The sequence below is a fragment of the Camelus ferus genome, chromosome 32 (assembly GCF_009834535.1).
Source record: "Camelus ferus isolate YT-003-E chromosome 32, BCGSAC_Cfer_1.0, whole genome shotgun sequence".
Classification (NCBI taxonomy): domain Eukaryota; kingdom Metazoa; phylum Chordata; class Mammalia; order Artiodactyla; family Camelidae; genus Camelus; species Camelus ferus.
The window spans coordinates 3,417,878-3,439,735 of record NC_045727.1 but is presented as its reverse complement, the minus strand read 5'-3'; the positions used below and the strand labels follow the sequence as shown (position 1 = coordinate 3,439,735).

Genomic DNA, 21,858 nt, shown 5'->3' with positions numbered 1-21,858 from the left:
CTAACCCCGGTCCACCTCCCGGGGACTCCCCTGCTCCGGACTTTCCCCGCTCCTCTGGGCTGTAAGAGGAACCCTAGAGCCAGTAGTAGCTCACTTGTAGGGAGCGCTTACTATGTGCCAGGCGCCGTGCCAAGCTCTCCAGGGTGCGCGTTCCACTTGAACAGCCCCCATTTTAGAGATGAGGAGACTGAGGCGCGGAGCGGGTGAGCCACATGCTCAAGGTCACACAGCCAGAGAATGTGACCAGTTTGTCCGATCCCGGAACCGCAGTGTTAGTCACTTGGCAGTACTAGCCCCGGTCGACCTCGTCCCCTCCCCCGGCGACACCTGCAGGCTCCGAATCTCGCTCCTGTTCCCTCCCTCCTCCCTCTGCGTGCCCCGGGGATCCCTGCTTCTTCGTGCTCCTGACGCCACAGCCCGGTTACGGGCTGCGGGATCCCGAGCAGACTGCCTGTCAGGAGCCGAGCTGCATTCTTTCGTCGCCTCGTTAGAGACAGATCTCCATCCTTGTCCGAGTCTCGCAGTGGAGGCCGCTGGCCTGGTGAAAAATCACTTGCATTGCATTCTTCCAAACTGACCTTGCCCACTTGAGGTCACTTGGGGTAGAAGAGAGTCTCCTTGACGCAAAATAGAGTGGCCAAACCCTCTTCTAGACTGCGGCCAAGAAAGCCTTGAGAATTGGTGAAAGCCTTTTCAGACCACAGGTGCTTCCAACGGCCTATTCCAGTTACACCTTAGGGGGTAAGAGATCGCAGAGATGTTTAAGTATACTTCACAAGCAATCAGAAACTTTAACATAACGTGTGCCTTTGGAGACAATGTGTATGCCGTAGAATCCTGTGCCAATAAATCTCTTAATAAAGCACTTCCTTTGAAAATGAAGGACATGCTGTCATTGAACTTAGGTTCAAGTATCACTTTGGTTTCACTTCTCAGGTGAGATTGAGTTTCTGATTACTTTACATTTCATATGCCAAGGCAAAATTTGGCATTGGAACAAATGGTCCTGTAACTTTATGACAATTACTTTTAAATTTGGTCTCAGAATAACTGCCTTTTATCTTTGTTTCTACTCATGTAGTTTTGTGAACATGGAACTAGAAAGGTTGTTCTCAGTTTAATTTATGAAAGATTCCATTACCTGAGTTGAAAAATCATTTAGTGTTTAGGCAATACTTGAGACTCCTTAGAAGTGAACTTGCAGATTGAAGTCTGTACAAATCCACTGTGAAGTCAGCTTGACCCCGACTCAGTATCTTTTCTTAAAGGGCCGTTGTCAGTCGCTGTCTTTTTTCAATACAATTAGAAGCACTTCACTCAATGAGATTGTGACCTGTGCTACTTTTTCAAGTTGCAGTTACAGTGCAACAGGATAGGAGATATAAAGTCACTAAGGTTCCCCTCTGTGTGCTGGCTTATGTGAAGTGTTTGTAATTTGAGTGATGATTTGGGGATATTTTAATGTGTCAAATTCCTCTGCTGAAGCTTGATTTAAAGATTTTTGAAGGGTCCCTTAATGGAGTGGGGTATTCATAAGGATATTGGGAAATTTTGATCAAGCCCATTCTGAAAAAAGTATAAACATGACGTCCTGCAGAAACTGGCCTAGTTTGGTGCTCAGCTTTGCCACTCTGATCTGTGGTTTGGGGCAAGAGCCTCTCAGCTCATTTTACTCGTCTAGACTAGAGGATGAAGGGGGTGGACTTCCTGACCCTGAAGAACGTCTGACCATCAGATCGTATTTTCTTTCTATTTTGAAAAGACAGGACCCTTTGTTATTTTGGGCCTCAAGTAACAGACATTACTTCCTATCTTACATGGGCACCTTCAGTAGATTTCTTCTGTTTTCTATCTCACGCTTAATCAGTGGTTCTTAACTTTCTTTGGTTCACTGCCCAAGGGCTCTTTCCCCAGAAAAAATGTGCAAAGAGACAAAATTTTGCATAGACCTTTCGAGGACTTCACTGACCCCATGAGATCCATCCATGTACCACCTATCAGTCCATGCATGGATACCAGATTAAGAACCACAGCTCCTTACCCTTCTTGAAAGGAATGTCGCTAGGCATAACCAGACAGATAATTGCTTATATGACCTTGGGGTGGTTGTTGACCATATTTGACAAAGAGCCATTTTGAGAGAGAGAGAGAGTGTGTGTGTTGTAGCAAATCAGGGGAAACATTCTCTAGGACTGTCCTTTTCTTCCAGAAAGCCATCTTGGGAGCCACCTGAAACAACTTCTGAATTGGCCTCATTTGATCTTTAGTTTCCACAAACCAGGTCATATGATGGTGATTTCTATTTTATTGACACTGTCGCATTTTGGGCAGGTCTGATTATCTTGGTGTGAAAGGTAATGAGTCTTAGTCTTTAATACTGCTTTTACTCTGAAAGTTGGAGTTGTAAACTGAATTGCATTAAAAGGCTATGTTGAAGGGGGAGGGGTATAGCTCAGTGGTAGAGTGCATGCCTGGCAAGCAAAATGTCCTGGGTTCAATCCCCAGTACCTCCATTAAATAAACAAACAAACAAACAAACCTAATTACCCTCCCTCCCCAAAAGGCTATGTTGAATAATAATGTTGTGCTGAACCTCAGTGCTTTGAACCTTCTAGTTCTATAGATAATTCATTTTCTTTGGGTTGACACTGTTTATTGCTAAGTATCTATGCAACTCACTCTGGTTGTCTAGGACTCATTGTCTGTTTGGAATGAAAACTGTTTTTCTTTTCATATTAGAAAGAGAAAGCTGTTTTATTTCTTTAATTTAGAATTGATCTGTCCTGTTAGTCATGCAGTGACTAAAAGTACTTGGTCCTTTACAACATTTTTGTATAGTCCCACTGGATTTCTTTTAGGAAAAACCAACTATGGCGGGTGTGGTGAGACATAGGAACCACTCCTATCCCCTGGAAAATTGGCAAAGGTGCTTTCTCTTTATTAGGTCCAACAGGAGTAAACCAGTACCAGCAGGAGCTATGTGCACTCTTCTTTTTCCTTCCCTGTGACTAATACTGAGTTCTCTTATTACTCTATATGGCATGGATGCCTAAGTACACAAAAATATGAGAACTGCCTGGTGTACAATTGCTGGGCCTCCCACAACCCTAAGCTACTTAACAATAGAATCAAAGACTGTTGAGAGCTGTTAAGACTTAGAAATCTTGGAATCCAGTTCTTTCATTTTACTGAAGAGAAAACGGGGGCCTACAGAGGGTCAAATGATTTTGCTAAGGTTACTCCACTAGTTAATTGCAGGATTAGGACTCATGTTAAGACTCCTCATTCCTGTCCTTCTTCCATTAGATCACTGTTTAAGTTTTCTTGAGAAGATAGGTGAACTCAAAACCAGTCTGTCTTCTGGTACTGTTAAAGCATTCTGGTATTGCTTTTCTTACTTAAGGGTGTGTGTGTGTGTGTGTGTGTGTGTGTGTGTGTGTGTGTGTGTGTGTGTGTGTGTGTGTGTGTGTGTGTGTGTGTGTGTGTGTGTGTGTGTGTGTGTGTGTGTGTGTGTGTGTGTGTGTGTGTGTTTACAACTTCTTTGTTCACTCTCTGACTCATAATTAAAATGCAACAAAAACTCCTCTGCATACTAAACCACAGTTTACTGAATCCACTTTAAAAAATGACAGCATGTTGTATGCCATGTAAATTCTAGAAATTCTTATAAAAGTAGGATATTTATTTAAGCTTGATTTAACTTGAAACCTTAAAAAGAAATGAAGACAATTTCATATTCTAGCCTTTAGATATGATTTTGATTGTGGCCAGGAATTTGAAGTGTTTTTGTGAGTAATGCCAGTCTTAAAATGAATTGTTTTAAGGTGCAAGAATTACATGAACAATATAAAGATCAAAATTTTATTTAGGAAGTGGTAAGGTAGCATTTGATGTTTTCCGACAGTCATGATAATTTTAATATATTTGGTAGAATCTGTATGAATGAGTTGTCCTTTTAACTCATTTAAAGTACTGGTCACCTTGGGAGAGTGTGTATGTGCACTAATTTCAACCTTTCAGAAACCCTTTTTCTGATTTCCCTCAGCTAGATTTCAAGCCATGTCAGGAAAGGAATCTTATTATATAGTTATAATTTTCTGAAAGTCAAAGTTCAGCTTGATCTGCCTGTTGACAGCAGATATGACCCTGATTGAATTTTTAAAAATTGAGATATGTAATTCACCTGCCATAGCATTCACCTTTTAAAGTGAAAAACTCAGTAGCACAACAGTCATAAGGTTGTGCAACCACTACCACTAACTAGTTCTAGAACATATTCGTTACTCCAGAAGAAAACCCCTATTTAATAGCCGTTGCTCCCCAGTCTCCCCTCCCTCAATACCTGGCAACAGAAAGTAGATTCTGACTCTATAGATTTACCTATTCTGGAAATTTCATATAAATAGAATCACATATGTGGACTTTTGTGTCTGGCTTTTTTCACTTAGCATTAGATTTTCAAGATTTACCACCATCATAACATGTATCAGTATTCTGTTCCTTTTTATGGCTGAATAATATTCCCATTATATGGACATTCCACGTTTTGTTTATCCATTCATCTGTTAATGGACATTGGGTTGTTTCTACTTTTTGACTGTTGTGAATAGTGCTGCTTACGTATAGGCTTTAGTGTGAGCATATATTTTTTCATTCTCTTGCATATGCACCTAGAAATGGAATTGTTGGGTCATATTGTAACTCTAATTTTATGAGCAATAGAGTTGTTTTTTATATATTTATTTTAAATAGTTCTCATGTAATTATTTAATAGGAGGGAAATATTTTTAAATGTCAGATATGTAAAGTTCTAAGATCAATCACTACTTTAAATATGCTGGATTTAATAATTATGCTTTTAAGAAAAAATTGTGGAATGTTAAGGAAGTGTAACAGTTGTGGGTTCAGTAAAAGAGCCTTCTAGGACTCAGAAACAGCAGGATTTAAGAGGCTACTGATCACAAAAGAAAAATAAAGCTACTGACTTGTTGCTCTCTGATTCTTCTGAGTATTTCTGTCGTTCTGTAATAAACAGACTATACAATTGATGGATAGAGGAATTTGCTGTTTGTTTCTTAAATTCCTGCTCCCTGATATTTTTCTCATTTTCCTATATAAATATATTGTACTTCTCATAAGGTTCTTATAAGGCACATTATTTTTAAAGTCATTTCCTCATTGTTATACTGTCAGAGCTACTTTTCCTTTGTGCAGTCTTTAATCTAGAAATTCTTGAGTGTAGTTTAAAATTTTCCTAACTTCCAGCTTCTTTTTCACTTTGTTAATAATCACTTTAAAGAAATCTGGATGAATCTTTTTTATAGAGCAAGTAATTGAATTTTAAAAGCATGACTGTTTATGCTTTTTAGAAAGTATATTTTTGTTAAAAGGTTTTAAATTGTAGCAGAAGGTAGGGTACAGATGTTGGCTGTTTGTGCTGGGTTTTAGAGGGGGGGAATGGGGGACGTTGAGGGAATCTGGATTGGAGTGTTCTTGAACTTTAGCACTGCTTTCTGAAACTGGGCAGTCCATAACCTGAATGATTGCAACAGTATCCAAATGGAATTTGTACTAGTGTGTGACTTAAACACTACACCAGGTTAGAGTATTTGACCCACAACCGCATCCTTTGAATAAACGCTTGTGTCAAGTTCAAACTCAATGTCAAATTCACTTTATGTAGGTCCCTTGCCTTTTAGAGAGTCCTTACCTGGTGCTTTAGATTCAGAACTTTCAGGAAATGCTTTGGAGAGGTAAGTTGACAGTATTTTTTTTCTAAAGAAATTTTACTTTTCTCATCAGTTGAAGAGTGGTGCGCCTTGTGAAGTTTCCCTTTCAAAGTTAATGTTAACTTTTGGTCTCACTTTAGGAACTGGTTACCTAGATCCTAAATTTGTCATTAGTAATAAAATTCAGTGATCTGTCTTGGTGGAGAGTTGCTGAATATTTTAAAAATCTGGTAGTTTTATGTCTCTCTGAGGTTGAAAATAATTTGTTTCCTGTTGTTAAACAATTCACAGAATTACATCATAAATCACAACTTTTTTTGCAAAAGCTGATCCATGCAGAAGGCATTGGGTTGATAACACACACTCATTTAAACTTGAGTTGGCAAGTGGCACAGCTCTTTCAGTTTAGTTTAAAATTTTAAAGAAGATGCTAATTACATTTGAATGGGATCCCAAACAGGATTTTGGGTGGATAGGGTAGGCAAAGCTTTTCTTTAAAGAGTGAAAATACTTCACTCTGTTTTCTCCTAAGCATTTATTCAATATCTGACACAAAATATGACTCGTCTTACCAGTGGTTTAAATAGAGCTTTTTATATTTTACTACGTATTTTTATGTTGTACCTTATTGAATCTTTTAACCATGAAATAGCTGCTCTTATCTCCCCTTAATCTGCATCTGTTTCCTCATCTATAAAGTTGACTCATCTGTGAAGTCAGTCCAGCTAGTATCAAAACTGAGACTTGAACCTAAGTTTTCTGCTTGTGCATCTAGTGCTTTTAAATAAATGGTTTTGTTTTGTGCTTATAAAAGTAACACATGTTCAGAAAAGCACAATATTAAATACCTGTAACTCATACTCAGCTTCTCAGTGTGGTTTCCTCCAGCCTTTGTGTATATACAATTGTATATTCATATTATTAAATAAAATTGGGTTAATGTGTATTCTGCTCTGTAATGTTATTGTTATGTAATGTAAATTGAGCATGTTTCCATACTAATAAGCATAACTGTCATGTTTTACTGTGTGTATAGTCCATGGAGTCCTCTACTTTTAGTTATTTAATTTCCAATTTTCTTTTGCAAGTAACACTTAAATATCTCTATATCTGAGTATTTCCTTAGTATAAATTCGTTGAAAAGGAGTTCCTGAGTCAAAGAATGTGAACTTTTTGAAAGAGTCTGATTTAAATATTAGCATAGGTCCTTCCAGAAAAGTTATACTGATTTGTGCTTTTCCATTTGTTGTGAAATTGCTCTCATCAATAACAACCACTTAACAGTTTATATATTTATGAGGTTCTTGAACAGTTGTTTTTGAGGTGAATAAGTTTGTAGCTGGTGAATAGTTCTAGAATCGATTGAATTGTTGGTATGAATCCCAAGGACTACAAAATGACTGCAAAAAACTTTGCCAGAGACTACAAAACTGACTTGCTACAAAGAGTGCTTTCTGTTGAGGGACTCAGTACTGTTTTGACTCAAGTCAGTTCCAACACATTTTTGCACTAATTTTTCTTTTATTCATTATCAGACTATGTTGAAGAGGGAACTTTTTTCTTTTTGTCTAAGTATGACTGTGCAGTTTGATCTTTCAAGGATGCCATCATCCAGCAGGTTTTTTTTTTTGACTTATCAAAATTATTCTGTACTGTCATTTGAGGTAGATGCAAAAGTTTAGTTGTGCTGAATGAAGCAAGCAAAATGCTTTTGTTTTCATATCAATGTTTGGATAGCAGTTTTGGGTAAGAAAATAGATTTGAGCTATTTACATGAGAGCTAGAAAACTGTTCGTTGCCTTTAGGTTGAACACTATTTGGTAATATGGTCATCAGTGTTTCCATGAAATGAGAAAGTCTAAACAGAGATGTCTTACTCATGCACTGTTTTTAAAAATCCACTTCTCTTGATTCTTGATTGATAACGTTGATCTTATTGTTTTTCTTGTTCATGTATGCTGAATTCACGAACAATCAATGGTCTTTGGATAACAAGGTTAGTGTGCTTTGCGAATACATTCTACACATATTTATTTACAGATCATCTAAATTCAGTGAAGCCAATTAATCTATAACTATCTTTTATTCTTTTATCAGAATTTCAAATTGAAAAATAATTGGCTTGCCTATTTATTAGTGGCTTACAAGAGAAAAAAACTTCTCCAACATTCTAGTCAGATGGTTAAGACTAAAGTAAAAGGACATAGGCCAGTGTTTTTACCCTGAATCATTATTGAAACTTCTCTGAAAACATATATGTGGCAGGATAATGAGGGGAAAGGATAAATTGAGAAGCCTGAAATGGAGCCTTTGCTTCAAAACTAGTTCAAGCAGTGAATGTAATATCGTACGTGAAAAATAAAGTATAGCTGTATCTGTTAACTTTTATAGAGTTTCTAAAACAGTCTCCCTTTTCTTGCAGTGTGACTTAGAATCCCAGAATCTTAGATCTTAGAAAAAGGAACTCTCAAGAGATTTGTCCTCCTACCCTTTATTTCACAGATGACAAACTAAAGTTTAGAGATGTGATTTGGCCAGTGTCCTACAGTCAGTTAGTGGCAAAGAAAGCTGGGAGCTGTGTCTTCTCCAAGATTCCTTTTTAAAGCTCTTTCCACCTGGCCTTTTAACAGTCTGAGAGGAGCATCTTTTAGCCAGCTCCCACCCGGGGCACAACACCTTGTGCAAGTCTAGGATGACATATGGGCTCATTCTCTTTTTGGAGTTCTCAGATGAAAGTTGGTGTACCAGAGTGCTGGGATTCTCACTTATCAGTACTGCCAGCTATATTCATTTACTCATTGTTCTGTTAGTCCTTGACAGGTGCTGTGGAGAAGACCAAGAACAAAATAGACTTTAGCCTTGAAGCTTCCTAGTCTGACGGAGAAGGTACACACATGAACCGGAACAATAAAAAAGAATATTCAGAGATTAGATGTTGTGGAAGCTTGGATTCAGGCCTCGAGAGATGGGTTTTTCAGTAAATTGAGGCAAGTGAGGAGAAGATCGGCAAGGCTCGCAGATGGAAGGATCAGCAGAGGCACAGAAGGAGACTCCCTGAACTATGCTGTTTTGTGGCTAGAGTAGTTTGGGCTGGCAGGGTGGATGGGAGGGCAGTTGAGAATTTGTTAGAAAACAGGTTAAGACCAAATTGTTGAAGGTCACAGTTGCCATGTTGGGTGTTTTGTTTTGTGGTAGGAAACCATAGATGTTTTTGCTTTTGTTGTTTTGGGTTTAGTCTGGTTATTTCTGAAGAGGCAGCACATTTAGATGGTACAAAACTCAAAATGTATTCAAAATTCAGAAGGATTTTGAGGTTTTGCATCTGGAAGCTTCTTTAAGTTTTCTGGCCTGGAAGTATGGATAGGTTGGGCTGCCATTGATCGGGTTAGGAAATGCAAGAGAAGAATCACATCTGGGAATTAAAAATGGAATTGCATGCTACAAGAGGCATTTCACAGACAGAATCACCTGGCTCATGGTACACTTACATTCACTTGGCCTTTGTTGAATGCTCCTGCAGTGAGTCTCATTAGAATCACCTGTACAATTTGTGGGTTTGGTTTTAGTTTTTTGTTTTGTTTTATTTTTAAGTACTTTGCTAGAAGGCCCAGGCCTATCCTGGGCATACTGACTCAGGAGGTGGGGCTTGGGTTCCACAGGTAACCTCAGTGTGCAGCAAGAATTGAGAACTGTTGTGCCAGAAACCAGGCCAGCACTTGGGGATGAAAGATGTTTACCAGTGTGAAAGACATCCCTGAAGGGGGTCACAGTATGGAGAGGGAGAAAGGAGACAGGAAAGTCATGATAGAGGCACTGTAATTATTGTAGTGACCCAAGGAAATGGTTAGACCCACTAACATTTATGTTAGTAGTTGTTAAAGATTTTCCATTTAAAATGAGATTTTTCTAAGTCTGAATGCTGCACATAGTAGGGAAGCAAGCCCTTAAGAGATACTTGTCAAATAAGGTTACTTTCAGAATCACTTCTAGAAAAAGAAAACTGATTTCTTCAAGGTGCAGGTGAATCTTTTTTTTTTTTTTTTTTTGCCTTGTGTATTTTTTGGAGACAAATATAGATTTGTTCCTTAGTAATTGAAAATGTTGCTGCTAAATGTTTAATGGAATATTGAATGGTGGTAGATGTGTGACCAGAAAAGTTGAATGGACCACTCATCTTTTAAACATTACTTGTGGGTGGGCATTGTCTTTTGATTGTGACCACAGAACATATTTGTAGAGCTTGCAGCCTACGCTAATCGAAGACTCCTTTTTTCTGATTGCCACAGGGTAGACCAATCTGTATACTGTTATTTGGTCTTTTTTAAAGAGAGGCATAATCTTCATTTATTGCATGTCAGCTATGAGCTGAGCACTGTGACAGGCACAATTTAACACCATTATCTCTGTTCCTCACACCAGCCCTGTGATGTTCATAATTTTATTTCCATTCACAGGTGAAGGTACTGAGGCTCAGAGAGCTACCCAAGGCACCCTTCCTAGTCCTGGAGCTGGAATTTGAACCCAGATCTGACTCTGAAGCCTGTGCCCTTGCCCATTGTGGGTATGCTGCCTTTTAAGTCAGAAGTGATCTCTTAGAACTTTGTTTTACTAAGGTGATCTTTGCTGAGTCTGTGTACTACTTAGAACTATTCCTAGTTTAATAGTTGAGCAAAGCCCCCTAATTAAAGCAAATAAAGGCCTCAGGGAGCCTTGTTGAACTAGTCCAGTGGGTGACAGGAACTTTGGCGACCTCAGGCCAGTCCTTTCCTTCCGGGGGACCTCCTAAATACCTTAACTCCTGCAGTGCATTATTTGGGCTGATTGCTTGTGAGTGGTTCCTGGCAGGAGAGTGATAGTCATTTAGCCGGAGGTGAGGTTTCTCTCCTCTTGGAGCTGAAACCTCTCCTTTATTACTTGTACTTTATCTGTATTAGTCAAAATCTGCCCCAAATGCCTCTCTCCTCAACCTCCTCCCCAACAACTCATATATTCATCAAGGCTTATATCAGACACTTCTCCATGAATACTTTTCTGATTCCAGTAACTTTCAGATTCCTTCAGCTAGATGAAATCTGATCTTCCTTGCTTTTAGTGGTGCATATTGTTTTGTTTTATTACAGCCTCTCCAACCCACCCCCCCCAGTCACAACCACTTGATTTTAAGTTCCCGTGGGCAGGAGATCTTTTATTATATGTAAATCTCTTTTGATTCCCTTTTACCATAATGCCTCACTATAGGAAGTGTTCAGTAAAATGTGTTGAATAACTTTAATACTGAATGTAAGCCTAAAATATAGTTCTAACTGGATTTATATAGTTTTTTTGTCATCTCTCCCATAAAGGTAACTTGTACTCATTACTGAAAAAATGGGAAAAGCGTGGAAAATAAAAAGAAGAAAAAAAATTATTTGTCCTACCCTCCCCCCTGCCAAAGATCATTACTTAATTGAACAGCATGTAGGGAAAACATAATTAGTGTTCAGAAATTAAGGGACAGCTCTCCACTTGTCAGGCTTATTCAAAAGAATTATGTTGTCACTTAAAAAAAAAAAAAGGGAGCTCTTGTGCCAGGGCAGCATGTGACTCAACCTCTCCCAGAGGGTGGTATTTTAGTAAAGGCCAGCTCTTATTTTTATAGAGGGGTGAAGAAAGCAGGGGGTAAATACTATTCTCTTTGGGGTTAGGTCAGGGATATATGACTTAATTGTTATAAATATTAGGTTAACCTTTAAGACCAGAATTCTAGATACAATCTTAGGAAGGAAAAATACTCTCTTAGCCTAAAGGGCTGGTATAAGTAGGTGCACATCAGATAACTGGGCTTTAATTGCTGTTACTTTCTTACTTAAACGTTAAATTATTAGGCATTGTATAACACTACCTAATATCTGGAAACTATAGAAACCTCAGCTTTAATAGAAGCCCTTAATTCTGTAACACAGAAAGGGCCCTGCCTCTACTGTTCATAATTGATAATAAGTGTGACCACCCCCCATGATTTGCTGCTTCCTCCTGTCCAGAAGGCGTTGCTAACAGCATTTAACATTTGAGGAAGATACAGTTACTGCTCAGAAAGGAGTGAAGTGACCTTTCTCTGCAACTTCACCTTCAACTTTAATGACACCCAAGGTCCCTAGCTGCAGTTAAGCCAAAATACCTCATTCCTCTTTAAGTATTTGGTATTTAAATGGAAGAGCTAAAGTGAGAGGAAGAACATTTTTCTTTTAAAAAGGTTGGCTTTGAGTTTCTTTGCCTTCACACTGTCATTTCCTAATCCTCTTTTTTGCTGCCCAGGATAGTCTGGAAGTTACCGTCACTAGTTAATGAAGTATACTGGACAGTAGGTGTAAGTGTTTGTGTGTGTGCATTTTAATTTGATTAATTATTAAGTAATTTCATGTTTACTAAGCTAGAAAGGAAGAGCTATTTTGGTTGGAATTCTAAAACATTTAAAATAGACTGTTTATTCCTGTTTTGAGTCCATATATGAGTTTCGTTAACTGTCCTGGATAGTACCATTTCCTTAGCAGAATTTGAGTTTTGCTTATAGATTACCTTTTCATGCATTTTATCACAGGGTTGAACCTTTCTTCCTTCCATCCTTTCAGCTTTATTGTCTCAGCTTTGAGTTAGCTGATCTGCTTAGAGATCTTGAGTTCTTGACATAGACTTGGTCTCTGGAGAATCAGAAGACGCAGGTTTCATTATGATTAAAGCAGAGTGGTTGCTTTGGGGAAACTTCTCTCAAAGGGAATATATCAGTTGCTTGTTAAAGTAGGAAGAACATCATATCTATGTAATTTCACCTCTAGAGAACTGAAAGGAGTGTTAGTCAAAGTAAATTGTATTTTTCTGAATAAATCGACTTTTGAATACATTTTTCCAGTAATCTTCCTTTTTGTTCCCTTTGGGATAATTATTTGCAGATACGTTTCACAGTCTTGAATCACAGGGGAGTGTTCTTAATACCCAAACAGTTGAGGCTTCAGAGTTGTTGATACAAGTGTGATCTGTTCCGTTTGATAGAAATTGAGTTTATACTCTGATCTCATTTTTCTCTGGTTATAATGCTTCATGTTGTGATGCCTCTAGACAAGTAAGTTTGGCTCTGAGAACACTAGATTATAGTATTTGAAGAAGAGCCTTGGCATTTGAAAAGAAGCCAGCTGTAGCACTGCAGTGGATACTGCCTAATCAGAGCCTCATTAGATGGAACACTTGCTGCAGAAAGTGTAAAACCAGATATCCTTCCTTATCCCTTGAGTACTGAGGGTCTCCTGCTACTCTTATTATTCAACTCTTGTGATCCAGCCAGATTCTTACTCAATTTCTCCTCTGGAGTTTCAGTTGACTATCAAGTACCCATCCTAGTAGATAGGAGATGTTTCACTGATGGAAAAACAATCCCTGTAGAACCATCTTGCTTCATTAGAGAGTGTGAGGCTCAGTGTAAAATGCCTTGAGATCATCAAAGATGCAAGGGATAAAGCTCTATTACCTTTGAGTACTACTTAGTATTTGAAATTCTGCCAGAGCTGTTTTTGGGCAAAATCAAATTACTAATTTTTCTTCACTACTACTTATATTAAAATTAAAATTTAGAGGGTGGGGGTTATAGCTCAGTGGTAGGGCATGTGCTTGGTGTACATGAGGTCCTGGGTCCAATTCCCAGTGCCTCTGTTAAGGGGGAAAAAAACAAAAGAAATTTTTTTTTTTTTTTTTTTTGAAATTAGGATTTATTTTGGGGGCCATTACTTTCTTCCGGAAAATATTTTGTAACTGATTGCATGTCAGTTTGAAGATGAGTATAGCAGGAAGAATTTAAGAAGAACCACAGCCTCCTGCTGATGGCTGATAATGGACTGTGCTGGAGAGACTCAGGCCAATGTTGTCTTAGTTCAAAATCTTTTTCAAGGTGAACCTTTTGCAACTACACAATTAGGTGGCCATATGATTAATTGGAAAGAGGATTTTTAAGCTTCCATAATTTCAGCTTACTTACCAAGCCCTTTTTTCTCTTGAATTTTTGGCTTAGAATAAAGCTATTAACTAAAATTCTGAGTTTAATAAAAAGCCAGATGATTTATTCAGGTACAGCAAAGTTTTGTTTTTATATGGTTCTAACTAAGGCAAAGACAAAAATGTGTTCATTAGAATAATTGAAATTGGCTATTTAAGAATTTTCTTATGAAAAGACATTTAAATGAGATGATAAAGAATATGAAAAAGAATATATATGTGTATGTATAACTGAATCACTATGCTGTATATCAGAAATTAACACAACATTGTAAATCAACTATGCTTCAATTAAAAGAACAAACTAAAATAAATGGGAGACACCAGAATTACTTTCTCCTTATGTCTTAACTCTTCACTTTAAAAAGCAGTCAATGGAAAACTTAGCAAAATATTATATACAAATCATAAATATAAATATTTTCTAGTGGCTGTTTCCGACTTTATAAAACTTGACATTTCTAGTTGTAAATGGTACAACTAAAGGAATTTTCTGTACCTTAGCCTTTTTGCACAGCTATTTCAGATATGTAACCGTTATCTTAATCTAATAATGGTTTTAATTGGATTTTGGGTCAAAGGAAACACTTAAGCTAGACATGCGCTGACAGAATGTTATTAATGGAGACATAAGATGATTACAGTGAGTTCAAGGAAATAGCTTCTGTATTCGGTGCAAACTCTTTATCTTTGCATTCAAAGCCTTTCCAGTTCAGTCTACCGTTTCAGCTTCTCCTTTAAAGAAATTTCATTCTTAACAAACTGGATTACTTAGCTGTTCCTTAAACTTAAATCAGTTATCATACTTATGTTTGCAGTGTGATGCCTAGAGTAAGGTGCAATTCACAAATGAGCTACTTGGCCAGGAATTCTCATTCCTAAGATAAGATCCCCCTTAACTTTTTTTTTTTCCTTCCCCTTAACTTCTTAAGTTTTTGCTCTCTTCTCCCTGAGTATCCAGTCTACCCCTTGGTGTCAGTTCCAGATCTTTGTCAAAGATCTGGCCCTGATTGCCTTCCCAGCTGTAGTCTCATAGTTCTTGACTTTATACAGAACATTTCCACAAAAATGCCCTGCTGGCGCCTGAAACTCAGCATCCCTGAGACAGAATTTAGTATCTTCTAAAGGCATTTCCACCCCCTTAACTAGGGAATCATCTAATCAATACTCAGTCCTGAAATTTGAAACCTATTGGTATAATACGTATTGATAAAGAACCCAGGTGTCTTTATGTCCTATGCATTTCCAGTTATTGTCTGTTCTACTTTTCTCATTACTTCTAACCTAAAATCTTGCAGCTGATGTCTGACCTCTTACCTCTCTCAACCTGTTCTCTCCACTGCTATCAGGATTATTTTTTTTAAATATAGATTGGATTATCACTTCCACCTAGAAAACTTGTTGACTTTTTATTGTGTATAGATAGTAGTTCTCTTCATTAGAAAGATACTGTAAACTATGTGTGTAATCTTAAATTCTCTAGTAGCCACATTAAAAGAATTAAAATGAAACAGATGTTAATTTCAATTAATATATTTATTTAACCCAATATATCTGAACTATTTCAGGACATTCAGCATGAAACCAGCATGAAAAAATTTTACAGTTTTTTGGTACTACGTTTTTGGAATCCAGAATGTATTTTACATTTAACAGGACATCTCAATCCAAATTAGCCACATATCATACTGACTAGTTCACATGTGGCTAGTGGCTCCCATTTTGGACAGTGCAGGTCTATAGCATAAAGCTTTGAGTTCCTGGACTGCAGTTTTGGGCCCTCTACAACTTCAGCTCCTGCCCTGCACATGTCAGCTTCTCCCCACTCACCCAAGCTCCAGTCGTACCTCATTGTCTGCCATTCTTTTCCTTTAATTACTCTTCCCTGCATGTGGAAATCTGACTTACCTTCCAGGGCCAGATCTGAATGCCACTTCCTGAGTAAAGGCTTGCTCCATTCTCTCAGTGCCGCATAAGCATTAACCACTTGCTCTTGACCCTTCTGTAGCAGCATTTGTGGGAGCTGTTTGCCTAGTTCTCATGTGAGTATTTAACTGCGCACCAGAAGGTGAGCTTCTCAGGGGCAGGATGTGTCTCCCTCAGCCCTCTTATTTCCCTAGTGTTCACTGCAGCCTCCCTCCATCTGCTCTTTAGGTATATTATCCTTTGTTGTTTGATATCTTCAAGATCTGAAGCAGCACTCCTTCAACAGTTGTTTTCTTTACCTCTGAATGAAATTTCCCTTTATATCTGGATCAATTCCACGGTTTAAAAAGTGTTCTCTCTCTTTGTGGATTGAAGCTTTTTCTTATGCAAGAGAGGAAAATATTCATTTCCTATAGAAATAACTGCCTAATATGAATTAAACTGGGTTTCAAATGTAGGTTGTTCTCGTTTTAGCCTGGTTCTAATTCCAGATACAATTCTTCCTGTTATGTAACTTGTTCTTTGTAACTAAATTATGTATATATATCAAGACTTTTCCACAGCTTTATTGAAAAGTTTATATGCTTTTTAATCTCTTTTCCCCTAGAGAGATTTGGCCTATGGAGCCTGTTGTTTGGTTTTTGTTTTTTTTTCCCATATTAAAGCAAACAGGTGCCTGAAAGGTTGCACTCTATTCTGGGAGAAATCTGATTAATGTTGAAGGGGTATGCCAGGTCAGATTGTATAACCCGCTGACAGATGATTTAGTGAGTGTCAGGATCAACTCTCAACATTATCTCAGGTTTTAATGGTTTTCTTCTGAAGGGCATTTGCAGATGAAACTAGTTTGTATTTAAAGTTAATTGTGGCTCTTACGTCAGAGATTGGTTAAGAAGAAATTATTTTCTTCGAGCAAGCAGTAGTTTGAAAGAATGAATGATTCATCAGATTATAATTGCAGTCTATGTTGTAACACAAGTTGTTGCATTTTATATTGTGGTAAAATCTTAACCCCTGGTGAAGTAAGAATTCCTCAAAAGAATTTACTATTAAACTATCTTAAATTTTCTTAAGAATTTCTAGATATCCTCACAGCTGCTTGAAAAACACAGAAAGAGGTAGTACTTCTTCCTGGTAGGGTAGACCTCAGTCATCCCTGATGTTTCTTTTTTCCCCACTCTCACTGCCCCCCTTCCAGTCTTACCTGTAAGTCCTTTTGTTTCACTGGATCCCGTATCCCTGCACTGCCACCATTTCACAGCTGAGCTGCTGAGTTAGATTCTTGACTGATTCCCTTTTCTGCTCTTGCTCTCCGCACAGCAGGCAGAAGGATCTTTTTTCTTTTTCTTATCATTATTACTATTTAAACTTTATATACTAGAAAATTTCAAGTATATCAAAGCAGAGGGATGAGTGTATGTACCTCTTATTCAACTTCAGTTATTCATTCATGGCCAGCTTTGTTTCATCTACTCTTCCATCACCTCTCCCCCCTATTTTGAAACAAATCTCAGATGTCATATTATCTAATCAGCTAATTTGAAATTGTCCTAAAGTGAAATTTTGCCTGTTGGTTGGTCACAAAAGGTCGGAAAGTTTGCTGCCCCATTAGTGATAAGTTGTCACCTTCTTTACTGTCTTCCAGTTCTGTTTAGTCTTATTTTTTTCAGGATGTATCCACTTCTGTTTGATGAATACCGTCACCAGAAAAATAGTTTCATGTGTCCATTTCATGTTAAGCCAGTTTTTCAGGGCTGCATATATAGCTACTCTCCTGCTTTTGCATTATATATGTTCTTTAAAACGTGTGTGAAAGTACAAAAAATGTAAATATAGGTCAATTATACTTCAAAAACAAACTCATAGAAAAAGAGGTCAAATTTGTGGTTACCAGAGGCGGGGGAAGGAGGAATTGGATGAAAGCAGTCAAAAGGTACAAACCTCCCAGTTGTAAGATAAATAAGTACCAGGGATGTAATGTATAACACAATAAATATAATTAACACCACTGTATGTTAGATATGAAAATTATTAAGAGAACAAGTCCTGAGTTCTCATCACCAGGAAAGTTTTTTTTTATTTTTTTAATTTTGTATTTATATGAGATGATGATGTTCACTAAATTTATTGAGATTATCAGTTTATGATGTATGTAAGTCAAATCACTATGCTGTATACTTTAAACTTTTACACTATTGTATGTCCATTGTATCTCAATAAAGCTGGAAGAAAAAAAGTATAAATGTGTATGTGGCAAGGGTGCTTCATGCTAAGAAAGCCTTAAAAATTATAAAAATCCCTTGCAGGGGAGGATATATAGCTCAAGTGGTAGAGTGCATGTTTAGTGTGCACAAGGTCCTGGGTTCAATCCACAGTACCTTCTCTAAACATAAATAAATAAATAAACCTAATTACCTCCCCCCTGCAAAAAAAAAAAAGAGAAATAATTCGAGAACCAGAAAGAGGAAATAGAGAACAGAATGTTCCTATTAAAAAAATGATAAAATCCCTAATTAATATTTTTAATAAAATAATAGATGTTCATTATAAAAATAGAATTTAATATAGAACAGTAGGAAGTAAAAAGCTAAACTGTGTCATTTTTTCACTGATCACTTTCAGTTCCTTATTTCCAAAACAACTACTGTTAATATTTCTTGTAGATACTTGAAATGTTCATTTATGGTCATTTAAAGCCTGAATAATGTATATATCTGACATTTTAGTTCTCTGTTTGTTTGAATATAGTAGACAGAAATTGATTTTAATGTTGAACAACTAGCTTGGTGTTGCAAGGAGTTGGATAGGAGATGGTATGATGTTGACTTTGATGTCTTATTGGCTTTCTTGAGCTCTAGTTTGCTCTTGCTAAGAGGAAGTCTTACACAGACTTGAGAGTCTTACACTCCTTGATAAGGAGTCTTACATAGACTGTGAACTCATCAACAGCTCTATAGACCTGTAAAAATCTCTACCAATGTTGTCCGATAGAAATACAATGTGAGCCACACATGTCATTTTGAATTTCCTAATATTCACATTAATTAAATAAAAAGAAATAGGTGCCATTAACCTTAATAATGTATTCTCTTTAGCACATTGTATCCGAAGTATTACTTCAACATGTAATCAACATAAAAATTAATGAAATCTTTTACCCTTTTTTTCATAATAAAGTTTCAAAAATCCAGTATGTATTTTATACTTAGAGCACTTCTCAGTTGGGATCAGCTCCATTTCAAGTGCTCACTAGCCACACGTGATAGTGGCCATTATACTGGGCAGTGCAGCCCTGTACAGGATAGTGGTTGTCGCTGACAGAGGAGGAAAAAGGATGGGATATACTCTTAATTTTGTTTTCTCTTTCACAGTTACTGACCAATATTTGAAGTTAAAAGTTTGCTGCTAGTACTTCCATTAAAAAAATAAATAAACCTAATTACTCCCCCCCAAAAAAGTGTTCTGCTTTTGGTATTCTTAATGATGGCCAGCTCTGGCTCAGTTGTATTCTCACTAGCATCAGCACTTAAAAAAAAATCAATTTTCATTCTTATAAAATACAACAAAGATTAATAACACAAATACTGTACAAAGATGAAAATCCTGCTGAAATTAAACTCTTGGCTGGTAGGCAGTGCTACTCAGTGGTAGCTCACGTGTTTTATTCATTAATATGTGAAAGATCAAATTCTAAATAATGTGGCTTAGGAGTATTAGTGTAATACATTAAACCGAGCACTTTTTATTCTGAATTTCAAGGTAAATATATGTACTAGTATGTAGTAAAATTGGTTATTAGTAAGACAGGGGTAAGAATTCCTGAGAAGCTGGTAAAAATATCCTTTAAATTTTTTTTTTTTTTAAGGGGTTGCAGATGGTGTAGGAGGATGGAGAGACTATGGAGTTGATCCGTCTCAGTTCTCAGGGACTTTAATGCGGACATGTGAACGGTTAGTAAAAGAAGGACGGTTCGTCCCGAGTAATCCCATTGGAATCCTCACCACAAGCTACTGTGAGTTGCTGCAAAATAAAGTACCTTTGCTTGGTAAGTAGATAATCTATGCATTTTCCTCTCTAAAGAAGCCCAGGAAATGGTTAACAATAAAACCGAGAAAATCACTTGCCAGCCCAGTTCTTCTTCTGAGGTTCTTCTTATTAAGCAGTTTGATAGAAAAGCTGTGGGCTAACCAGAGTCCTTAATGCTGCTTGAAATAGTACAGCTACTTTGGGATAAAGTTAAACATGAACAGGTAGTATGCCCCAGCAGTTACACACTTCTATACCGTGGACTAGAGAAACTTAAATATTTGTTTATCAAGAGATAGGTGCAAGAACATTGTTTATAATAGCAGAAAACTGGGAATAACCTAAAAGCCCATTTATAGTAGAAAAATGAATTTTGAAAAGGAACAAATTAAGGCTGCACGCAATACTCAGGAACATGTTGAGGGAAAATAAGACATTGCAGAATACCACTCAGCAGTCTGATTCCATATATTTCAAGTTCAGAAACACAAACAAGTAAAACTGTATTGTTTAGAGACTCTAAAATTAGTCTATATAGATCCCTGTTAATTTTGTATTAGAAAATTTACAAATACCTAGTGTTTGTTTATCTGGTATGCTAATAGAGCATCCTTTGGCCAAGCTTCTGCATTTGTTTCTTAAATGGTTTCCTGGGAACTTACCCAACAGCTTACCAGCTTCTCAGAAAGCAGACTCTCAGAAAGGGTATTATTAAGTTTCTGCTAATTGCCAGCATCTTTTTGGTTACTAGAAGGCCTTCCTCCCAGTCACCATCTACATTTAAAACCAGTTTCTGTTCAGTGTTAGAGATCTCCATGTTGTAGAATTTTGCCTTCAATTTAAATCCTTTGTAAGAAGGAGTTCTTTTCATCCTGCTGTCATCTTCTGCATTCTCTGTGCTGTGATTAACCAGCTTATTCTCCTACCTGAAGAGAAATCTTGTCTTGAGGTTTCAATATACCACTTTGTCTTAATCTGCTAATTTAGACATGCAATCTTGAGCTTGCCTGGTCCTAAGAAATGTCCTAGATTCTATTTCTAGCACCTGTTTGTCAACTTGCCATATGACTTTGGGCAAAACCACTTAACCTCTGACCTGCCCTTTCTTTGTATGTTAACCGGAGGAATCTTTTTTTGTAAAAAGCAATGACTTAAAGCTTTTTGGAATACCCAGAAACATGTCGAGGGGAAGAGGACATTATAGAATACCATCTGTCATCTGACAGAGAGCCTTTAGACACAGATGCCAGGGGCCTGACTCCTGCACATTCCCATGACTCTTCTGCTAACACCATCCCACCCACCATCTTGCAGTGCATTTACTGTGACTTGGAATAACCAGTTACAAAACAACAGCTATCCTGATTTTGCACCTTGAAAGCTTTGGGTTTTGCTAGGTTTCTTCCTTATTCCTACTTTTTTTCCTATTCACCTTCATGTAACTGGGAGATCTTAATAAAATAAATTTAAGGACATAGAAGAGATTTTCTTACACTGAATATTACAATTACCTCTTTCTCCTAAAAGACACATTGAAATAATCCTTTGTTACCATGTTTGACACATACTTCTCTTTCACCTTCCCTAAGCTATTTTAACTAAACTCAAACATATTTTGGCAAAGACAGGCTGCTGAGTATTACTGAACCTCAGCTATAACTGCAGATAATGAGAACTTTATAAGATTAGGTAATCCTTTTTTCTATCCTGCAATTGCTAGAAAGCCTATATCATAATTTCAATATAAAGGGCAAGCTGCTAGCTGTAATCACTTATTTCTTGAGAATTTCTCACTGCTTTCAGATCTGGGTTGGCATCACAGGCTAATTGTTGACATACACTATTTCCTCAAACCCTTAAGTGGATTTAGGTCTTATGAAGCCAACATACCTTAAGAATTTTGAGGGGTCAGTCCTAACAAGGTTATCCCCTTCTCTCTTTGCTCCACAAAAGGCTTAGTAGTAGTTTATAAGATAAAGGGCTAGGTGATAAAAATATTTCCATTTTAGCATGAGAGGTCTGCCTGGGGACCTGTCTGGATTGCTCAGTCATCAGCCATCTGAACATCCAACACTGCCATTCTTGACACTCTTTTCTTCTTTGCTTGTTGTTCCTCTCCAAACGTAAGAATGTTGAGCTCTTGTCCCAGCATTAGGCT

General features: G+C 37.4%; 1 protein-coding gene across 1 annotated transcript in view; it reads left to right on the top strand.

The window, feature by feature from the left end:
- The window catches only part of PPTC7 (protein phosphatase targeting COQ7), a 35,025-nt gene that overhangs the window by 539 nt on the left and 12,628 nt on the right, over window positions 1-21,858 (top strand). Inside the window, exon 2 of the mRNA XM_006178129.3 lies at window positions 19,540-19,719. Within this exon, the coding sequence (XP_006178191.3) occupies window positions 19,540-19,719 (180 nt within the window). The remainder of the gene's footprint in view (window positions 1-19,539; window positions 19,720-21,858) is intronic.